The sequence below is a fragment of the Phyllobates terribilis genome, unplaced genomic scaffold (genome assembly GCF_046119375.1).
Source record: "Phyllobates terribilis strain yellow unplaced genomic scaffold, ASM4611937v1 Scaffold_12__6_contigs__length_324123572, whole genome shotgun sequence".
NCBI classification, from domain to species: domain Eukaryota; kingdom Metazoa; phylum Chordata; class Amphibia; order Anura; family Dendrobatidae; genus Phyllobates; species Phyllobates terribilis.
Genome location: NW_027362772.1, coordinates 185,844,250 through 185,865,409, shown reverse-complemented (window position 1 = coordinate 185,865,409; position 21,160 = coordinate 185,844,250). Strand labels below are relative to the sequence as shown.

General features: G+C 44.1%; 1 protein-coding gene across 1 annotated transcript in view; it reads right to left on the bottom strand.

Annotated features, from left to right (window-relative positions):
• DNAJC11 (DnaJ heat shock protein family (Hsp40) member C11) overlaps window positions 1-21,160 on the bottom strand; it is a 172,735-nt gene that overhangs the window by 91,808 nt on the left and 59,767 nt on the right. Inside the window, exon 4 of the mRNA XM_073656524.1 lies at window positions 8,759-8,860. Coding sequence (XP_073512625.1) covers window positions 8,759-8,860 — 102 coding nt within the window. The remainder of the gene's footprint in view (window positions 1-8,758; window positions 8,861-21,160) is intronic.

Genomic DNA, 21,160 nt, shown 5'->3' with positions numbered 1-21,160 from the left:
CTTAGTTTCTAGCTGCTAGAAGCCAGGGTTGGAGATTTGGGTCCAGCCGAGAGGGCAGAAGGGGAGTGACCCAGGAGGGTGACCCAGAGGGGTTAAAAAGCTCCTGCAGCTCTTGGCCTACTGCTTTTTCTCTGGGAGGTCACGACGACACATCGTGGGGGAGAATTCACGCGACATAGGGGACCACAAGCCTGCCATGTGGCAGCCCTCCCCTGCAAGCCAGGCCTTTCATCTGACTGGTAACTGACTCTTAATATCTGCATACTCTTGTACCACTAATACTGTGTTTGCATCTGTAACCATTATGTATGTATAACCCTCATGTATATAGTGTATTGTCTAGTGTGCCTTTAAGGTGATTAAATATATAATTTAACCTTGGGCTGCTCTTTTATCTCGATCCACAAATGTACACGTTCATTGTTTGGTTCAACTCACATGCTACCGGGGCTGGTTTCTGGCCCGATATAATTCCCTTTATGGACCGGGGCTTATATCTAATAGAAACTGGTGGCAGCTCTACTGGGCTGATAAGGTTCTGTTTCACTGAACAGGCTGAGAGGTCCTCTCAGCCTGTTAGGGGTGTGAGCGAGTGTGGTACCATGTCAGTGACTGAGTGGGCCACCTCTTCTCACTCCCGGTACCTTCCTGAACCCGTGAGGACAGGGGGCGTCTGTGTAGAACTGTACCAATCTGACCTTACGTGTCCTCCCCGAAGGGGTGCGGAACGTCAAAGTGCGGATCCATATCACGTGATCCGTCTGACGTAATAGTAACGTCAGGCAGGAGACGTGGTGGGGATCCTTCACATGTGGTGGCAGCGGTGGGATTCTGTGTGATCTCTCCAGTGCCATTCATCACAGGAGGCTATGTGGGGGCGCATACTGTACATGGGAAGCAATGTGGGGGCTCATACTGTATATGGGAGGATATGTGGGGGCTCATACTGTATATAGGGTCGGTGTATGGTCTTACGGTATATAGGGGGATGTGTGTGGGCTCATATGGTATATAGGGGGATGTCAGCATGCTCAATTTTGCTCAATATTAAGTGACAATTAATATTGATACAAATAATTATAATTAATATGTTAATATTAATATTGAGCTGCATTAATTTTAGCCTTTTGGTTCGGCCTCCACAGCAGTCACGGTCTCTCAAGTGGCCCCTCGGGAGAATTAATTGCCCACCCCTGATCTAGCAGGATCAATGTTGCTCAACATTTGTGGTTACAGGTTGCTCAAAAAAAATGCTGCCCACAACTGCAAGCTCTTGTCAAATGCCTCATTCTGTGCACATCTAATCAAAAGCAAAATCATTGTATTTATTTCTATTTTTGTAGTGGGATGCGATATTAAAGGGACTCAGCAAAAAAAATAAAAATAAAATGATACTGCCTTTTAAATAGTGCAGGGTCATGACTTCTATAGTTGGTGTCAGTGTCATATAGCAGGTACCCCCCTCTCCACCATAGTTTGTCCTGGAGTGTTCATTTAAATGGGACTGTCCTAAAATAGCGAGGCACTCCCCCAGCCCACCAGCTTCCTGCTTGCCAGGGGTCTGTGTGCTCCTGATGATTGATAGTTCAGATCAGAAGCATGATTGAGCCGCTGGTTCGAACTGCACACTTTTCCGTGACTTGCCTCTGCACCATCAGAGGAGTGCAGCAGCGATCTGGCCAGCTTGGAAGCAATTTTTGCAAACTCTGAAACTAAGACCTTGCAAGCACTGTGCTCTTCGCCTAAGAGCCTGACCACCTCTGATAGACGACAGAGGTGGTGGGTGAATCTTGGCTAAGAATAGTGGTCACTAAAATTAAAAATCCCTGCATTCTTAAGAACAGAGGGGGATTTTAATATCAAGTAATTTGCAAAGTATGTCACAATTTCAACTTAGATGGAAACAAAATTTGAATCCTTTCCACCCTCTGATGTAAATTACTTGCTTTCGCTAAAAAAATAAAAAGTTGGCATCCCCATTGAATTAAAGAAAAAAATAAAAAAAAATAAAAGAATAAAAAAAAAAGGCAAAAAAATACGGAAACAAAAAGCATTTTTGTTTTTTTCCTTGCATATTGCTCCATAACGTGCATCTGTTTATGGCTAAACATTTCTGGTTAGAAATGTTTTATTTATCTCAAGTCATTTTATTGAAACCAATAAAAGGTTGGAGATTTTCAACTAACTTCCAATCTAGTATGAAATCATAACAGCTGCCCTACCTAATTCGATGCGAGCATTGCCCGGAGATACATTGTGACTGAATCCCAATAAGCAATTGCTATAAACACCCCAGATGGCTAATTTTATCACAGGACACATCCACTCCGTATTCCAATCCTGCCTTTTATTTATTTATTTTTTTTCCAGCTCACAAACCGCAGAAACGGAGTTTGGGGAATGGGTGGGGGGCATAGAAGAAGGAAAAGGGGGGAGGGCTGAAGAGGCACAGATAAAATGTCAAACCACTAAAACAACAGCGGTTTTTATTTTTTATGCTTGGTACATCCAACCGTTTGCTCAGATCTCCACTGGAGGGCTTTATGGATGGCCACATTTAGGAGTTCCAATGACAAGGAGATGATTTAATAAGTGGCAGGTAGAGGCGAGTCAACTCTTCACCCCTTCAAAAAAGCAACAGGATGCGATTTTTGTTGGCTTGCAGCTGCGATCTGGAGGAGGAGATGGCTCACTTCTAATCATTTTAGAGACAGAAAGGGTGACGGAGCCAAGGCACAGTGATAATCTATGACAAATCTGCTGAAACCCTGACGCAGGTCCTCCCTAATATGCACCTCACTGCCTTAATGAACACCTGTCAGCTTTCTGGACATGTCTGACTTATCTGTGCCATCATCACAGAAATAAGCAATCCCCAAAATGACATCCGTTTTCAGAACGGCTCCTTTTACAAAGGGTGAGAACACATACTAATCTTGGAGAAATCCGCCACCTTTTGTCTGGAGGGGAAGGAGCTTCCCGATACCCGGTGGCCTCCTGTCTTCTAAACATATCACACTTGTTGAAAGAATGCAAAGTCTCCAAACAAGCATAAAAAGAAATTGCTTACTAAGTAATTGCTTCAAATATATAAACATTTGGAGTTTCAAGTTCTAGGTTTCTCTGCCCCGTATTAGTGTTATGATGTCTCAAATGGATCCAGGACCTATAATGGGGTGCTGTCAGTTTTTTTTAGCTGTTAGAATAGTTTGCCAAAAATTAGAACATCATGGCTACTTTTTTTTCAAACAGCGCCACACCTGTCTGCAGGTTGAGTATGGTATTGCAAGTAGAACCTAATTCACCCTTACTGGGGCTCAGCTGCTATACAAAACACATCCTGATTCAGGAAGAAAGCAGCCATGTTTTTTTTTAATCCTCAACGACCCCTTTAAACCTTATATCCCCCTTTTCCTAAAAGTTATAGAAAATAGGTTATCCCTAGATATTTAAAAAAAAAAAAAGAGGGATTACATCCTTGGATTCTCGATCAATGGGGGATACTGGATGAGCAGCGGCAGATAAAGCTTTACTCTGGATCGACCTGGTGACTGCAACTCCATGGAAGGACGCGGCTGCGATTTACAGGCTACGGCAGAAGCTTTTGTACTTTGGTAACAAACGGAGGGTAAAGGGTTAAAGGCAGACAGCTTGTGCCGTTCTGAGGTGTCGCCCATCCGTCTCCGCGCACAATCTCCCCGGTTTCTCGTAAAGAAATGGAATGTATCGTTTGAGCGACACGGATGACTATAGATTTCAATTTACGGTTTTATGACTCGAGTATCAGCTTTTATTGTTAATGAAATTAAAAAAAAGCTGTGATTGACTTAAGAAAAAAAATGAAAAAAAATTGTTCATCGCTATAAACAAGTGGTGGAGGTGTAATATATTACCAGGAGGAGGATAGGGAGGCCCCAGTCCGGCCGCAGCGGTGATGCCCGTCAGTGAGCAATTCAGGTGATGGCATTCTGGATTGTAACGAAACAGCAAAAAGGTACAAAAAGCAAAAAAATAAATAAATAAAAAAATGAATGACTATTTACAACAAGACGTCATTGGAGGAGAGAGTCTTAATTAGGATCTTGGGTGAGCTGCCGGCACCGCACGGGGTATAATTAGCTGCAGATCAGACAGTTGCTGAGTTATAACCTACAGTTCTTTGATTTGTGGCGCTGTAATAAAACAGGTAGTGCACAACCTCCGTGGTGAGTCTCCGAACCAAGGTAGACAGATGGCGTTTGCTGGGGAAAGGCGCGCCCCGCTGCGACTTTGTTGGGTTCTCGATATTGGCTACTGCAACATATTTTCCATACGAAAACAGTGCGGTGACAGATACGACTAAACAATAAAGAATATTTAGCTGGGAGAAGCCATGAGCGCCGTCGTAAAATGTGATACCGGTTGAAATAAATTAAAGAGACAGTAATAGTAAAAATGTGGCATGTGAAAACGTACATAGTGTTATTTATTAAAGCCCCCGCCAGCGAGGGGAGAAGCGGTATACCACTCCGTCTCTGGTCCTGACGCTTCCAGGGGGAGAATTCCAATAAGTTTCTGAATTGTGCTCCTCCATGAGCTGGGAGGGTGGCAGACAATTTGTATTTAACCCTTGTGTTTGAGATATTAATAACAAGTCTATGTAATAGATGCAAAAATCTAAAAATATTTTAAATTAGACTTTGGATCTTCTATGGATGCGATGAGTCTTATATGGGACTTCTGGTACAGTGCTTAGTGAAGACAGGTTTGTTTTTTTACATAGGTCTAAAGTTGAATGCGAATTCATTTTATAATACATCATTATCTTTCCAAACTAGTGGTGCACAGGATGGAGAGTCATCCATAGGTGACAGAGCAGGGAAGACATGGGTCCCATTATGACTCTATTGTATTCTCCATAGACCAGGGATGTCAAACGCAAACACACAGAGGGCAAAAATGAAAAACTTGGAAAAAGTTGTGGGCAACCAGTATACAGTATAATGGCCCCCAAAAGTCCCCCATGCAGAATAATAGTCCTTCATACAGAATAATGGACCCCACATAGTGCTCCATACAGAATAATGGACCGCACATAGTGCTCCATATAAAATAATGGGCCCCACATAGTCCTCCATACAGAATAATGGACCCCAGATAGTGCTCCATACAGAATAATGGACCCCAGATAGTGCTCCATACAGAATAATGGACCCCACATAGTGCTCCATACAGAATAATGGACCCCACATAGTGCTCCATACAGAATAATGGACCCCACATAGTGCTCCATACAGAATAATGGACCCCACATAGTGCTCCATACAGAATAATGGACCCCACATAGTGCTCCATATAAAATAATGAGCCCCACATAGTCCTCCATATAAAATAATGGTCCCACATAGTCCTCCATACAGAATAATGGTCCCACATAGTCCTCCATACAGAATAATGGTCCCCACATAGTCCTCCATACAGAATAATGGTCCCCACATAGTCCTCCATACAGAATAAAGGTCCCCACATAGTCCTCCATACAGAATAAAGGTCCCCACATAGTCCTCCATACAGTATAATGATCCCCACATAGTCCTCCATACAGTATAATGGGCCCCACATAGTCCTCCATACAGAATAATGGGCCCCACATAGTCCTCCATACGGTATAATGGGCCCCACATAGTCCTCCATACGGTATAATGGGCCCCACATAGTCCTCCATACGGTATAATGGGCCCCACATAGTCCTCCATACGGTATAATGGGCTCCACATAGTCCTCCATACGGTATAATGGGCCCCACATAGTCCTCCATGCGGTATAATGGGCCCCACATAGTCCTCCATGCGGTATAATGGGTCCCACATAGTCCTCCATGCGGTATAATGGGTCCCACATAGTCCTCCATACGGTATAATGGGCCCCACATAGTCCTCCATACGGTATAATGGGCCCCACATAGTCCTCCATACGGTATAATGGGCCCCACATAGTCCTCCATACGGTATAATGGGCCCCACATAGTCCTCCATATAGTATAATGGGTCCCACATAGTTCTCCATACAGTATAATGGGCTCCACATAGTTTTCCATACAGAATAATGGGCCCCACATAGTCCTCCATACAGAACAATAGCCCCACATAGTCCTCCATACAGAATAATAGCCCCACATAGTCCTCCATACAGAATAATGGTCCCCACATAGTCCTCCATACAGTATAATGATCCCCACATAGTCCTCCATACAGTATAATGGTCCCCACATAGTGCTCCATAGAGAATAATGGGCCCCACATAGTCCTCCATACGGTATAATGGGCCCCACATAGTCCTCTATACGGTATAATGGGCCCCACATAGTCCTCTATACGGTATAATGGGCCCCACATAGTCCTTCATACGGTATAATGGGCCCCACATAGTCCTTCATACGGTATAATGGGCCCCACATAGTCCTCCATGCGGTATAATGGGCCCCACATAGTCCTCCATGCGGTATAATGGGCCCCACATAGTCCTCCATGCGGTATAATGGGCCCCACATAGTCCTCCATACGGTATAATGGGCCCCACATAGTCCTCCATACAGTATAATGGGTCCCACATAGTTCTCCATACAGTATAATGGGCCCCACATAGTTTTCCATACAGAATAATGGGCCCCACATAGTCCTCCATACAGAATAATAGCCCCACATAGTCCTCCATACAGAATAATAGCCCCACATAGTCCTCCATACAAAATAATGGGCCCCACATAGTCCTCCATACGGTATAATGGGCTCCACATAGTCCTCCATACGGTATAATGGGCCCCACATAGTCCTCCATGCGGTATAATGGGCCCCACATAGTCCTCCATGCGGTATAATGGGTCCCACATAGTCCTCCATGCGGTATAATGGGTCCCACATAGTCCTCCATACAAAATAATGGGCCCCACATAGTCCTCCATACAGAATAATGGGCCTCACCTAGTCACCCATACAGAATAATGGGCCCCACCAAGTCACCCATACAGAATAATAGCCCCACATAGTCCTCCATACAGTATAATGGGCACCACATAGTCCTCCATACAGAATAATGGGCCTCACCTAGTCCTCCATACAGAATAATCGCCCCACATAGTCCTCCATACAGAATAATGGGCCCCACATAGTCCTCCATACAGAATAATGGGCCCCACATAGTCCTCCATACAGAATAATGGGCCCCACATAGTCCTCCATACAGAATAATGGTCCCCACATAGTCCTCCATACAGTATAATGGGCACCACATAGTCCTCCATACAGAATAATGGCTCCACATAGTCCTCCATACAGTATAATGTGCCCCACATAGTCCTCCATACAGTATAATGGGCCCCACATAGTCCTCCATACAGTATAATGGGCCCCACATAGTCCTCCATACAGTATAATGGGCCCCACATAGTCCTCCATACAGTATAATGGGCCCCACATAGTCCTCCATACAGTATAATGGGCCCCACATAGTCCTCCATACAGTATAATGGGCCCCACATAGTCCTCCATACAGTATAATGGGCCCCACATAGTTCTCCATACAGTATAATGGGCCCCACATAGTTTTCCATACAGAATAATGGGCCCCACATAGTCCTCCATACAGAATAATAGCCCCACATAGTCCTCCATACAGAATAATAGCCCCACATAGTCCTCCATACAAAATAATGGGCCCCACATAGTCCTCCATACAGAATAATGGGCCTCACCTAGTCACCCATACAGAATAATGGGCCCCACCAAGTCACCCATACAGAATAATAGCCCCACATAGTCCTCCATACAGTATAATGGGCACCACATAGTCCTCCATACAGAATAATGGGCCTCACCTAGTCCTCCATACAGAATAATGGCCCCACATAGTCCTCCATACAGAATAATGGGCCCCACATAGTCCTCCATACAGAATAATGGGCCCCACATAGCCCTCCATACAGAATAATGGTCCCCACATAGTCCTCCATACAGTATAATGGGCACCACATAGTCCTCCATACAGAATAATGGCTCCACATAGTCCTCCATACAGTATAATGGGCCCCACATAGTCCTCCATACAGTATAATGGGCACCACATAGTCCTCCATACAGTATAATGGGCACCACATAGTCCTCCATACAGAATAATAGGCCTCACCTAGTCCCCCATACAGAATAATGGGCCCCACATAGTCCTCCATACAGAATAATGGCCCCACATAGGGGTGGAGGTTCTGGTGTTGTGGGCCAAATAAAACCACCCTGCGGGCCAGATTTGGCCCACGGGCCAGATTTGGCCCACGGGCCAGAGTTTGACATGTATGCCGTATACCCATATTGGCCTAGACTTGAAGATGAACGGCATACTAGAGACGAGATAATGCATTTTAGCTACTCTAGTCTGGGGTCCAGTTTGGTCCACCCTAGCAACCAGAAATGGCAGTCTTTATTTCTGTGCCGGCATCATGGGCACCTCTGCCACTTATTCGATTCTCACAAAGTCCCGATGTCACGCGATGCCTGGTCACTAGGCATCAAACAATGTGATGACGTACGTTGTGCCAAGACGTCACTGAGGCCTAGCACCCAGGATGCCAGGAAGAGAGTAGCCAACGTAGACATGAACACTGCCTTAGTCCAGTTGCCACTAAAGACCAAATTGGACGCTCTGTTAGGGTAGTTCGAATTTTTTTTTTTGCTCATTTTTACTACATGCTTTTTAGGTTTTGCTTAAAAAAATCCTATTCAGAACTTACTTTGGGGTTTGTTCGTTGTTGAAGCCGCCTCTCGTCCCGTTCCCTTTGCAATCTCTCAAACTCCTCTCGGATCTCAGTTGCCGTCCTCTTCCTCTCCACCACCTTAAAAAGTGTGAAAAAAACCCAACATATAACTGAAGTATAATTGTAATGCACATTGTGGCGTTATTTGGGGGACTTCTAGTTTTAGAATGTAGCATACGCACAAATGACAGTCATTTACTGTCAACAAAGCCCTGGTCATTTATTCTACAAATTCAGGAAAATACTAAGCTAAAACACCTGCATAAATAATACATTACATTTCTGGACCATTGCTCATCGAGCCCCGCAGATGAAAATCAAAGACATGTCAGAAGTTTTATAAAACATGAAGTGCACTTTAACATCCGAGTTCCTAAACTAAAAAAACACAAAAACAAGAACAAAAAAGAAATGACAAAAACATCAAAATTACTTATTTTAAACATGAGAATGATAAAATAAATAATGATAAAGACTACTTTTCGGAAATCTGTGTAACAAAATATATGGAAGCCAAGCAGTGTCGGACTGGGTTGGTGAAGGCCCGCCAGTAACATCGACTCTTGGGGCCCACTGTTCAGCCACATGCAAAAAACAACCTGACCCTAGTACGCAGATTTACTTTTGCTTCTGTGTAATATTAACTTGGCTAGCATGTTTACTGAATTATTAGATGATACACTTAATTCACAATTTGTAGAAAAAGGTAATAGCAATGCTCATCAGCACTCCTTCACAGGGGCGGCCTACCGGAGGATTCTCCTGCTCCCCTGTGGGCCAGTCCGAGCATGAGGCCAAGGCACTCCTGAATGGGGAAAATAAGCTTAACTAGTGCTTGACCATTCAAGAAATTCCAAAAAGTACACTGATTAGAGCCAGCTTGTCAATCATAGTTGTTGTCACACCGCTTCCATGCAAAACCGTGGAAACACGTCAGATATTGATCCAAGTATCGGATCAAACTCGGCAATGAAAGTCTTTTGGGTCCGTGAAAAAAAAAAAAATCGGATAGATGCCATCCATGTGCTGTCCGTTTTTCACTGACTGATGAATAGGAGAATTTTTTTTTTTTCTTCTCATCTGTGAAAAAATAAAACTCTGGCCAAACTCTGATGAAAATCATCTCTGAAACTCGGTCCATTTTACTCGCACGTCAAAAAAACTGAAGTCTGAATGAGGTCTAAAGCTATGTTCACACATCATGGCTTTTTCTGCGTTCATTTTCTCGCCAGGAGGTTGATCAGGATTTTTGTTGCTGTTTTCTTGCTTTTTTTTTTTTTGGTGCATTTTTTTTCACCAGCCATTACTTCCAATGGGTGAAAAAACACTGAAAGAAGTGACGTGCTCTATCTTTCAAAAAAAACATGCAAAAAACAAAATCCTGAACAAAAAAAACAACATGATGTATGCATGAGATTTCTGGAATCTCATAACTTTGCTGGTACTGCAAAATGCAGCTGAAAATTTGCATAAAAAAAAGCATCAAAAAAATTCTGAAAAACCATGATGTGTGAACATAGCCTTACAGAGAAACAGAACTCTTTTCTTTCAGTCTTCAAAACAAGAACCATTGCAATGAAAAACTTTCAGTTTTTAATTTCTTTCTTAAAAATCTTGGTGTTAAAACTTATTTTTCCAACTTTTTTTTGCATTTTTTAAATCTCTCTTTTCTTTTTTTTAATCCACATTATGACAGGTTAACAAAGCCAAATAAAAGTCTAAAAAGACGATGCTAGTACAGCTTTGTATCATCTACATAGGCGAGCCAAAGTCCAGACGAATGCCCCGTAGACCTGACTATGCAAAGATGGCTCTCAGGGTACATCTGAAAACGACTAGCCAATCTTTCAAAGATGAAGCTACTTAGGAAAGCGATGACCTCCGCTCCAGGGCCCACCTGAAACTTTTTGCAAAGGACGAAATAATAAAAGACAATAGTGCAGGTAATTAATGCAAAAAAAGAAAAGGGAAAAATCCTGAGCCGAGTGCCTTTTGTCTAAATATCCTTATCTTTAGGAGACACTAATGAGTGTGATAGAAAAATGCCTGCAATAGACACTACAAATCTCAAACTGTACATTAAGCAGATTATATCTAACAGATATAGCAAACGGTTCGTACTTGGCCCATTTCCCTCATCTTTTCCTGCCAAATCCAGGCGACAGAAAGAGAATCCTATTTTTAGAAGGACAATTTCTGAAAATCAGCGGCGCTCAGATTTATCACTCGGCTGGTATTTCATTTCCAATGTTATCTCTCCAAGACCAATAAAATAAAGGCCTGGTTCAGAGTCAAATTATAGATAATCCGCTAACTTATTCAGCTAGCTTAAATCAATTTTATAGACTCCAGGTTTACTAATGCCGGGACACAATTTATTACACATAGGAGCCGAAAACAGATATGACGGATACGCGCATTTATTACCATTCGTTACAGCCGTTGTGTTTAAGAGGCAAATGACACCTGGTAAAACGGATTTTATTTCCTTTTAAAAGACATCTAATTACCCTTATTATGAGGTTTACTTAAGTGTAAGTGTCAAAATAGTTTCATAAATCTATTGGCCAGGTTAGAAACATTTTTTTTTATACCTGAAACAGCGCCCCACCTGTTCATTGGCTGTGTCTGGTATTGCAAGTTTAATTATTGGAGAATACCCTGCAGTACCAAACACAGTCCTGGACAGGAGTGGTGCCATTTGTGGAATAATAAAAAAAAAGTTTATTTTTTTTTATTTTTCTTAGGCTATATGAACACTGAATTTTTCGAGGAGTTTTTGAAGCAGAGACTTTTCAAGTCTCAAAACTCCTCAAAAACTGAGTTTCTGCTAAGTTTCTGCTCCAGACACTGAGCAAAAAGACTCCGAGGGAACATATCCTTTGGGTATGCTCACAATGTATTTTAAGTAAACTGCCTGAAAACCCATAAGAAAAGGAATGAGCATAAGCAATTCTATGTAACGTGACCTTTCTAAAAGGGCCATTTGGCCAAAATAAGGGACATGTTTACTCTTCTGGCAATTTTGCCGTAATTTTTGCTTTAAAATAAAATACTAGCGGTTTGTTCATTATTCCTTCGGGAAAAAAAAAAACGCTGGTGGCCAAAACAGTCAGAAAAAAGCTCAGGAAATGTCCAAAAAGATAACACAAAATACCAGTCAAGAAAAAAAAAAAGAATCTTCTGGTTGAAAAACTTTTTTTAAATGCCTACATAAAACAATGTCAATACACCACTGATTGGCAGCTTCTGTGTGCACAGTGTCCTGGTATTGACAGAAAGCTGCTAATCAGTGCTGGGGGTGGGTTTGGACCAGGAAGCACAAGTCACCTAGTCCTGTAGCGATAATCTCCTGCTGATGAAACACTGATTGTATAGAAACAGCAACACACAATCTAGTAAGTGGCACATCGCTGGAATCAGGCTCTCTGCCCCTAAATCATGCTGCTCTCAGATTAAAGAGATCATGTAACCTTAGAGGAGGAAAAAAATGCAGTGCTAAAATTACAAAATAAATTATGCGTATTTCTTCCACAGATCAAGGCAGAAGCTCCCGTTCATACAACTGGGTTGCAGATCTATTTTCTTAAGCCATATATTACTGCCTGACCTAACCGCATAATAGACATATCCCTAACTTTTTGTGAGTAGTGTATTTGGGTGAAATTTAAGGATGATCCTAAAATGCCCTCTAACCTTTTCAGGTGAAATTAATGTGACCTTCTCTAAACTTTGGAATGCACACGTCCAACTGTTCAATGTTTCAGTATTTTTGGCACAACTTGCTGTTCTGTAACAAGGAGCTTAATGGCAAAATTCACAACAGGTGTTTGATACGTGAAACGCCCCATAAATTTAGGGGTTGAATTAGAATTGGTATTTAACATTACTCCACATCTTGCTGTTCACATTTTGACATCACGAGACCAAGACGACACCTAACGATTGATCACCAGTAACTCGCCATTGTGAGGCTTCAACAAGGATGTTCTCAGATGGAAGTGGCCACTGATCTTACCATCAGCAGGGTGCAGCAGAGAAACTGGAAGAGTCACAGAAAGGCAGAGAAGTGGACATCCTTTGGCCACATCCCACCCTGATGACCGCTTCATTGTGAACAATGCCTTTCGGAACCGGATGATGAATGGCACACAACTCCAGGCACATTTAAAGGAGGTGAGAGGCATCCAATTGTCACGCCAGACCATTCAAAACAGTTTACATCAGAGTGGTCGACGACCTGCAAGGGTACCTGACCATACCACCAAGCACAGGCGCCATCGTCTTGCATGGGCCAGGAAGTATCTACGCTGGACGAGGGACCAGTGGGCCTCAGTGCTGTTCAATCATGAAAGTCGATTCACGCTGAGCAGAAATGTTGGCCACCAACGATGATGAAGACGTCAAGGACAGCGCTATGCATCAGCCACTGTGGTCACCAGACGAGCCTTTGGTGTTGGTGGTGTTACCATGTGGGCAGATGTGTCTAGCCACTACAGAACTGCCCTACACGTTGAGAATAGTACAATGACAAGCCCCTACTACTTGAATGACATCATTAATCCAGTCATTGTGCCTCTGCATGAACAACACAGGCCTAATTTCATCTTCATGGACGACAATGCTCCAGTTCATCGAGGTCGCGACATTAGATAATGGCTGTTGAACACTGGGGAAACTCAAAAGGAGCGGCCTGCACTTACTCCAGACCTCTGATCCCATAGCAAACAGATGGGATCAGCTGAGTCGCCGTGTAGAGGCTTGTAATTCTGTACCCCAGAACCTCAATGACCTGAGGGCCGCCCTTCAAGAGGAGTGGGATGCCATGCCTCCGCAGACAATAACTCGATCTGCGAACAGCAGGAGACGTCGTTGTCAAGGTGTGATTAATGCTCAAGGCCACATGACAAGTTATTGAGACGTTGACATTTTTTGTTGGCGTATACCATCACTGTTATTGGCTTTTGTTTCAATAAATTGTTTTAGATGAGGAAATCACCATTGCTGCTTCTACTTAAATGCCCTACTCATGAAAAAATATCACTGTATCGGGAACTTTTTAGGTTTTCCCTAAATTTCACGTGAAAGCCAAATATCCCTAACTTTTTGGGAATAGTGTATATGATCCTGTTATTTCAGGTCATGAGACTTTTGGTTGGGCTGGGAATTGTGGTCATAACATAGACCAGGGGTCTCAAACTCGGCTGGGTATATGGGCCGCACATGGAAAAAATTTGAATTTGGGGGGCCGCATTCTTTGTTCAATGTGACATTTTTAGTGATACCAATTTTTTTGTATACACCTTTTGAACATTTTTGCCGTGTTTATTTTTTTATGGCTTGGGTCGTTATGGATGTGGCGATAATAAACGTGCACTTTTTTGTGTTTACTTTAGTTTACATATAAAACAGCATTTTTAGTGCCCAATATTTTTTCATGCTTTATTTTATTTTTTTTACAATTTTATTTCCCCCAATTGGCCACATACAGTAATATTGTCTTACAATTAGCATCATATAGTAATAATGGAAAACATCTTGTAGCAATGTGCCCCATCCAGGTCCCCATCCTGTGGCTATGTGCCCCATCCAGGTCCCCATCCTGTAGCAACGTTCCCCATCCTGGCGCCCATCTTGTACTAATGTGCCTCATCCAGGTCCCCATCTTGGGGCTATGTGCCCCATCCAGGTCCCCATCTTGTGGCTATGTGCCCCATCCAGGTCCCCATCTTGTGGCTATGTGCCCCATCCAGGTCCCCATCTTGTGGCTATGTGCCCCATCCAGGTCCCCATCTTGTGGCTATGTGCCCCATCCAGGTCCCCATCTTGTGGCTATGTGCCCCATCCAGGTCCCCATCTTGTGGCTATGTGCCCCATCCAGGTCCCCATCTTGTGGCTATGTGCCCCATCCAGGTCCCCATCTTGTGGCTATGTGCCCCATCCAGGTCCCCATCTTGTGGCTATGTGCCCCATCCAGGTCCCCATCTTGTGGCTATGTGCCCCATCCAGGTCCCCATCTTGTGGCTATGTGCCCCATCCAGGTCCCCATCTTGTGGCTATGTGCCCCATCCAGGTCCCCTCTTGTGGCTATGTGCCCCATCCAGGTCCCCATCTTGTGGCTATGTGCCCCATCCAGGTCCCCTCTTGTGGCTATGTGCCCCATCCAGGTCCCCATCCTGTGGCTATGTGCCCCATCCAGGTCCCCTCTTGTGGCTATGTGCCCCCTGTGTTGTTCTTCACACACATAAAATAGAAAAAAAAAAAGATGATTCTCACCTGTCCTCCGTTCCCTCGGCGGCCTTCCTGCAGATGTGGCCCGCAGGCACCAGAGTCCGACCCCTTGACGATCCCGACCTGGTCCAGGAGGAGCCGCCGACAGCAGCGCTGCATTGCCACACAGAGACTGTCTCCCAGCACTGCATTTCCAATGCCAGCCGCCGGCCAATCAGAGGCCAGCAGCTGACATCTGCATATGGCAATGACGTCATACTCGCTGCGCCGACACGCAGATATCAGCCGCTGGCCTCTGATTGGCCAGCGGCTGGCATTGGAAATGCAGTGCTGGGAAACAGTCTCTGTGTGGCAATTCAGCGCTGCTGTCGGCGGCTCCTCCTGGACCAGGTCGGGATCGTCAAGGGGTCTGTGCCTGCGGGCCGCATAAAGCAGCCTCAGGGGCCGCATGCGGCCCGCGGGCCGCGTGTTTGAGACCCCTGACATAGACCAACAACTGGAAAATGCAAACTTAGTATTGTCGTGTGAATCATCCTTAAAAGGAGTTTTCCCATGAACAAAAGTTGATTTTAATCAGTAGATCTTGGAATAATAATAACTTTCACAATTGGATGTGTTTAAATAAAATGTTCCTGTGCTGAGATAATCTTATAAATGTGCCCCTGCTGTGTACTGTGTAATGGCTGTGTCTGACTGTACAGGAACATGGTCTGATCCATACCACAGCTGCAGGGAACGAAGCAAAAGAGTATACAGGCAGGACAGAACGGGATCACAGCTGATTCTCTTTGTAAGATAAAACATTTCCCTGCCTGTTTTTAAACAAGGTTTTATTTCCAAGAAAGAATCAGCTGCGATCCCGTGCTGTAATGTCTGTATACTCTTTTGCTTCCCCCCCGCCCAGGAGATGTGGTATGATCAGACCATGTTCCTGTACGGTCAGACACAGCCATTACACAGTGCACAGCAGGGGCACATTTATAAGATTATCTCAGCACAGGAACATTGTATTTAAACATATCCAATTGTGGAAATTATTATTATTCCAAGATCTATTGATTAAAATTAAGTTTTGTTGGTGGGAAAACCTCTTTAAGTCCCATAGGCTGCTCATCTAAACAGCCATCCACATCATACTTAAATGCAGCCGCCTCTAAACATCTTGTCTTACTGCACAGGAGTACTCGATAGGTCGGAACCCAAGCCATTAGACATATATAGCATATCCTATAGGTATGTCAAATCTCTAGAAAAGAAAATCCCACCAATCACATCACGTGTGTGTATATGCATATACACACAAGTGGCGTGATTGGTGGGATTTTCTTTTTTTTTATAAGAGCTATATATATATATATATATATATATATATATATATATATATATATATATATATATATATATATATAATGTGAATATACATATATTATAAGTGTGGACACTGAAAATCACAAAGCTCCCAAAAAAGGGGTCCCAGTGCTCCACTCATCCGTCCCTGCATGATAAGGGTATCTAGCATAATGCTGCTCCCTACTGATGTGATGGAAACACTGTGACTTTTATGATCAGCAGTTGTAGGAATCTCCCTCCACCACTGCCTGATATCTGTGTCTTACATATCCCCCTCCACCACAGCCTGATATCTGTTCCTTACATATCCCCCCTCCACCACTGCCTGATATCTGTGTCTTACATATCCCCCCTCCACCACTGCCTGATATCTGTTCCTTACATATCCCCCCTCCACCACAGCCTGATATCTGTTCCTTACATATCCCCCCTCCACCACTGCCTGATATCTGTTCATTACATATCCCCCCTCCACCACAGCCTGATATCTGTTCCTTACATATCCCCCCTCCACCACTGCCTGATATCTGTTCATTACATACCCCCCCTCCACCACAGCCAGATATCTGTTCCTTACATATCCCCCCTCCACCAATGCCGGATATCTGTTCCTTACATATCCCCTCTCCACCACAGCCTGATATCTGTTCCTTACATATCCCCCCTCCACCACTGCCTGATATCTGTTCATTACATATCCCCCCTCCACCACAGCCAGATATCTGTTCCTTACATATCCCCCCTCCACCAATGCCTGATATCTGTTCCTTACATATCCCCTCTCCACCACAGCCTGATATCTGTTCATTACATATCCCCTCTCCACCACAGCCCGATATCTGTTCCTTACATATCCCCCCTCCACCACTGCCTGATATCTGTTCATTACATATCCCCCCTCCACCACAGCCAGATATCTGTTCCTTACATATCCCCCCTCCACCAATGCCTGATATCTGTTCCTTACATATCCCCTCTCCACCACAGCCTGATATCTGTTCATTACATATCCCCCCTCCACCACAGCCTGATATCTGTTCCTTACATATCCCCCTCCACCAATGCCTGATATCTGTTCCTTACATATCCCCCTCCACCGCTGCCTGATATCTGTTCCTTACATATCCCCCCTCCACCACAGCCTGATATCTGTTCCTTACATATCCCCCCTCCACCACAGCCTGATATCTGTTCCTTACATATCCCCCCTCCACCACAGCCTTATATCTGTTCCTTACATATCCCCCCTCCACCACAGCCTGATATCTGTTCCTTACATATCCCCCCTCCACCACAGCCTGATATCTGTTCCTTACATATCCCCCCTCCACCACAGCCTGATATCTGTTCCTTACATATCCCCCCTCCACCACTGCCTGATATCTGTTCATTACATATCCCCCCTCCACCACAGCCAGATATCTGTTCCTTACATATCCCCCCTCCACCAATGCCGGATATCTGTTCATTACATATCCCCTCTCCACCACAGCCTGATATCTGTTCATTACATATCCCCCCTCCACCACAGCCTGATATCTGTTCCTTACATATCCCCCTCCACCAATGCCTGATATCTGTTCCTTACATATCCCCCTCCACCGCTGCCTGATATCTGTTCCTTACATATCCCCCCTCCACCAATGCCTGATATCTGTTCCTTACATATCCCCCCTCCACCACAGCCTGATATCTGTTCCTTACATATCCCCCCTCCACCACAGCCTGATATCTGTTCCTTACATATCCCCCCTCCACCACTGCCTGATATCTGTTCATTACATATCCCCCCTCCACCACAGCCTGATATCTGTTCATTACATATCCCCCCTCCACCACAGCCTGATATCTGTTCCTTACATATCCCCCCTCCACCACTGCCTGATATCTGTTCATTACATATCCCCCCTCCACCACAGCCAGATATCTGTTCCTTACATATCCCCCCTCCACCAATGCCGGATATCTGTTCCTTACATATCCCCTCTCCACCACAGCCTGATATCTGTTCCTTACATATCCCCCCTCCACCACTGCCTGATATCTGTTCCTTACATATCCCCCTCCACCAATGCCTGATATCTGTTCCTTACATATCCCCCTCCACCGCTGCCTGATATCTGTTCCTTACATATCCCCCCTCCACCAATGCCTGATATCTGTTCCTTACATATCCCCCTCCACCGCTGCCTGATATCTGTTCCTTACATATCCCCCCTCCACCACAGCCTGATATCTGTTCCTTACATATCCCCCCTCCACCACAGCCTGATATCTGTTCCTTACATATCCCCCCTCCACCAATGCCTGATATCTGTTCCTTACATATCCCCCTCCACCGCTGCGTGATATCTGTTCCTTACATATCCCCCTCCACCGCTGCCTGATATCTGTTCCTTACATATCCCCCCTCCACCACAGCCTGATATCTGTTCCTTACATATCCCCCCTCCACCACAGCCTGATATCTGTTCCTTACATATCCCCCCTCCACCAATGCCTGATATCTGTTCCTTACATATCCCCCTCCACCGCTGCCTGATATCTGTTCCTTACATATCCCCCCTCCACCACAGCCTGATATCTTTTCCTTACATATCCCCCCTCCACCAATGCCTGATATCTGTTCCTTACATATCCCCCTCCACAGCTGCCTGATATCTGTTCCTTACATATCCCCCCTCCACCACAGCCTGATATCTGTTCCTTACATATCCCCCCTCCACCACAGCCTGATATCTGTTCCTTACATATCCCCCTCCACCGCTGCCTGATATCTGTGTCTTACATATCCCCCCTCCACCACTGCCTGATTATGAAGTTTTTACTGTGGCAGCGCTGCCGCTCTCATGGGGTGAGCAGGGTTGTGAAGCTGCTCGGTGCCAGAGCAGAGCGGACATCTAGACAGCACTCTTCTAATTAAAGAATATAAAAGGTCTTCATCATCGTTGTTATTGCAGTCAATTAAGAGACTTAGAATCAGAGCAGACGCGGGAACGTGTAATGAAATGTAAGGGTTTAATAGAATGCTGTTGTGTAATACGGTTAATTTCAGATAAGGAATAATAATAAAAATCTCTCTGCAAGAAATATATAATCTGCACACAATGTCTGACCACAGGATGCAGCTCAGGCGCATCAACATCTTCCAAGAAAAGAGAGTCAGACCTGAAGTGCTGTGTCCTCAAGAGATGCCCTGCGTCTGTGCCAGACCACCAGACAACCTTCTGATGATCAGCCATTGTGACCATCATGGCAGAGGTCAAGAAGCCTTAACCACCATTCTGCACAGGGAATATCATACAATAATACATTTGGAGCATGTTTTCTTTAAAAAGGTCACTGCGCTTTTGTCTGGTTATTCTTTTTGGAACATAAAGAGATTTTTTTTGTGTGACACGTGTTAAAAAAATATATAGAGATAAATATATATATTCAATTATTTTCATATCACTATTTTTAAAAAAATGTATACATGTACATTATATATATATATATATTTATTCAATTATTTTCATATCACTATTTTTAAAAAAATGTATACATGTACATATATATATATATATATATATAGTGTAATCTTGCAGTTTTCACACTGGCCACTGGAATTTTTTTCAGATCAATACTTCCAATCCTTTCAAAAGGAGAATTTTCTTATCATTAGAGGCAGGAGTACAATGACAGGTAACATCACAATAGGCAATGTCACAGCTCATCTGCGCCACCTCTTTTCACAATCAACTTCGCACACGCTCATTAGATGCTTCAGCACAAAATATAGGATCTGAATCTGATCACTGCTGCTAATGTACATGTGCACTGGCTGAAACAAAAGGAAGTTGGAGTCTAAAAAAATAACCCCAGTGGCAGGTGTGAAAACTGCAACTTTTTTTTATTTTGAGAACAGTCTGCGAGAGGGAAAAAAAAAACATTTAACACAAAAACCTGATTTAACAAGAAAGGGGCCATTTACCCCTGTTCCTTACCAAGCACATTTATGGGTGTTTTTGAACATGCGGTTTAAAGAACTGTAAAATGTTATCATGTTCGAATATTTAAAATAATATTTGGGGCTCATTTTACTGTATGGAGCATTACATGGGGGCCCGTTATGCTTAATGGGGCCATATATGGGGCCCTTTATACTGAATGGAGCACTAAATGGGGCCCAAAATACTGTATGGAGGACTAATGTAGTGCCCGTAATACTGTATGGAGGACTAATGTGGTGCCCATAATACTGTATGGAGAACTATATAGGGCCCATAATACTGTATGGAGGACTCTGTGGTGCCTGTAATCATGTATAGAGGACTGTGTGGTGCCCATAATACTGTATGGAGGACTGTGTGGTGCCCATAATACTGTATGGAGGACTGTGTGGTGCCCATAATACTGTATGGAGGACTGTGTGGTGCCTATAATCATGTATGGAGGACTATGTGGGGCCCATTATACTATAGGGAGGACTATGTGGTGTCCATAATATTGTATGGAGGACTATATGGGGGCCATAATACTGTATGGAGGACTATGTGAGGTCCATAATACTGTATGGAGGACTATGTGGGGTCCATAATACTGTATGGAGGACTATGTGGGGCCCATTATACTATAGGGAGGTCTATGTGGTGTCCATAATGCTGTATGGAGGACTATGTGGGGCCCATTATACTATAGGGAGGTCTATGTGGGGCCCATAATACTGTATGGAGGACTATGTGGGGCCCATAATACTGTATGGAGGACTATGTGAGGCCCATAATACTGTATGGAGGACTATGTGGGGCCCATAAT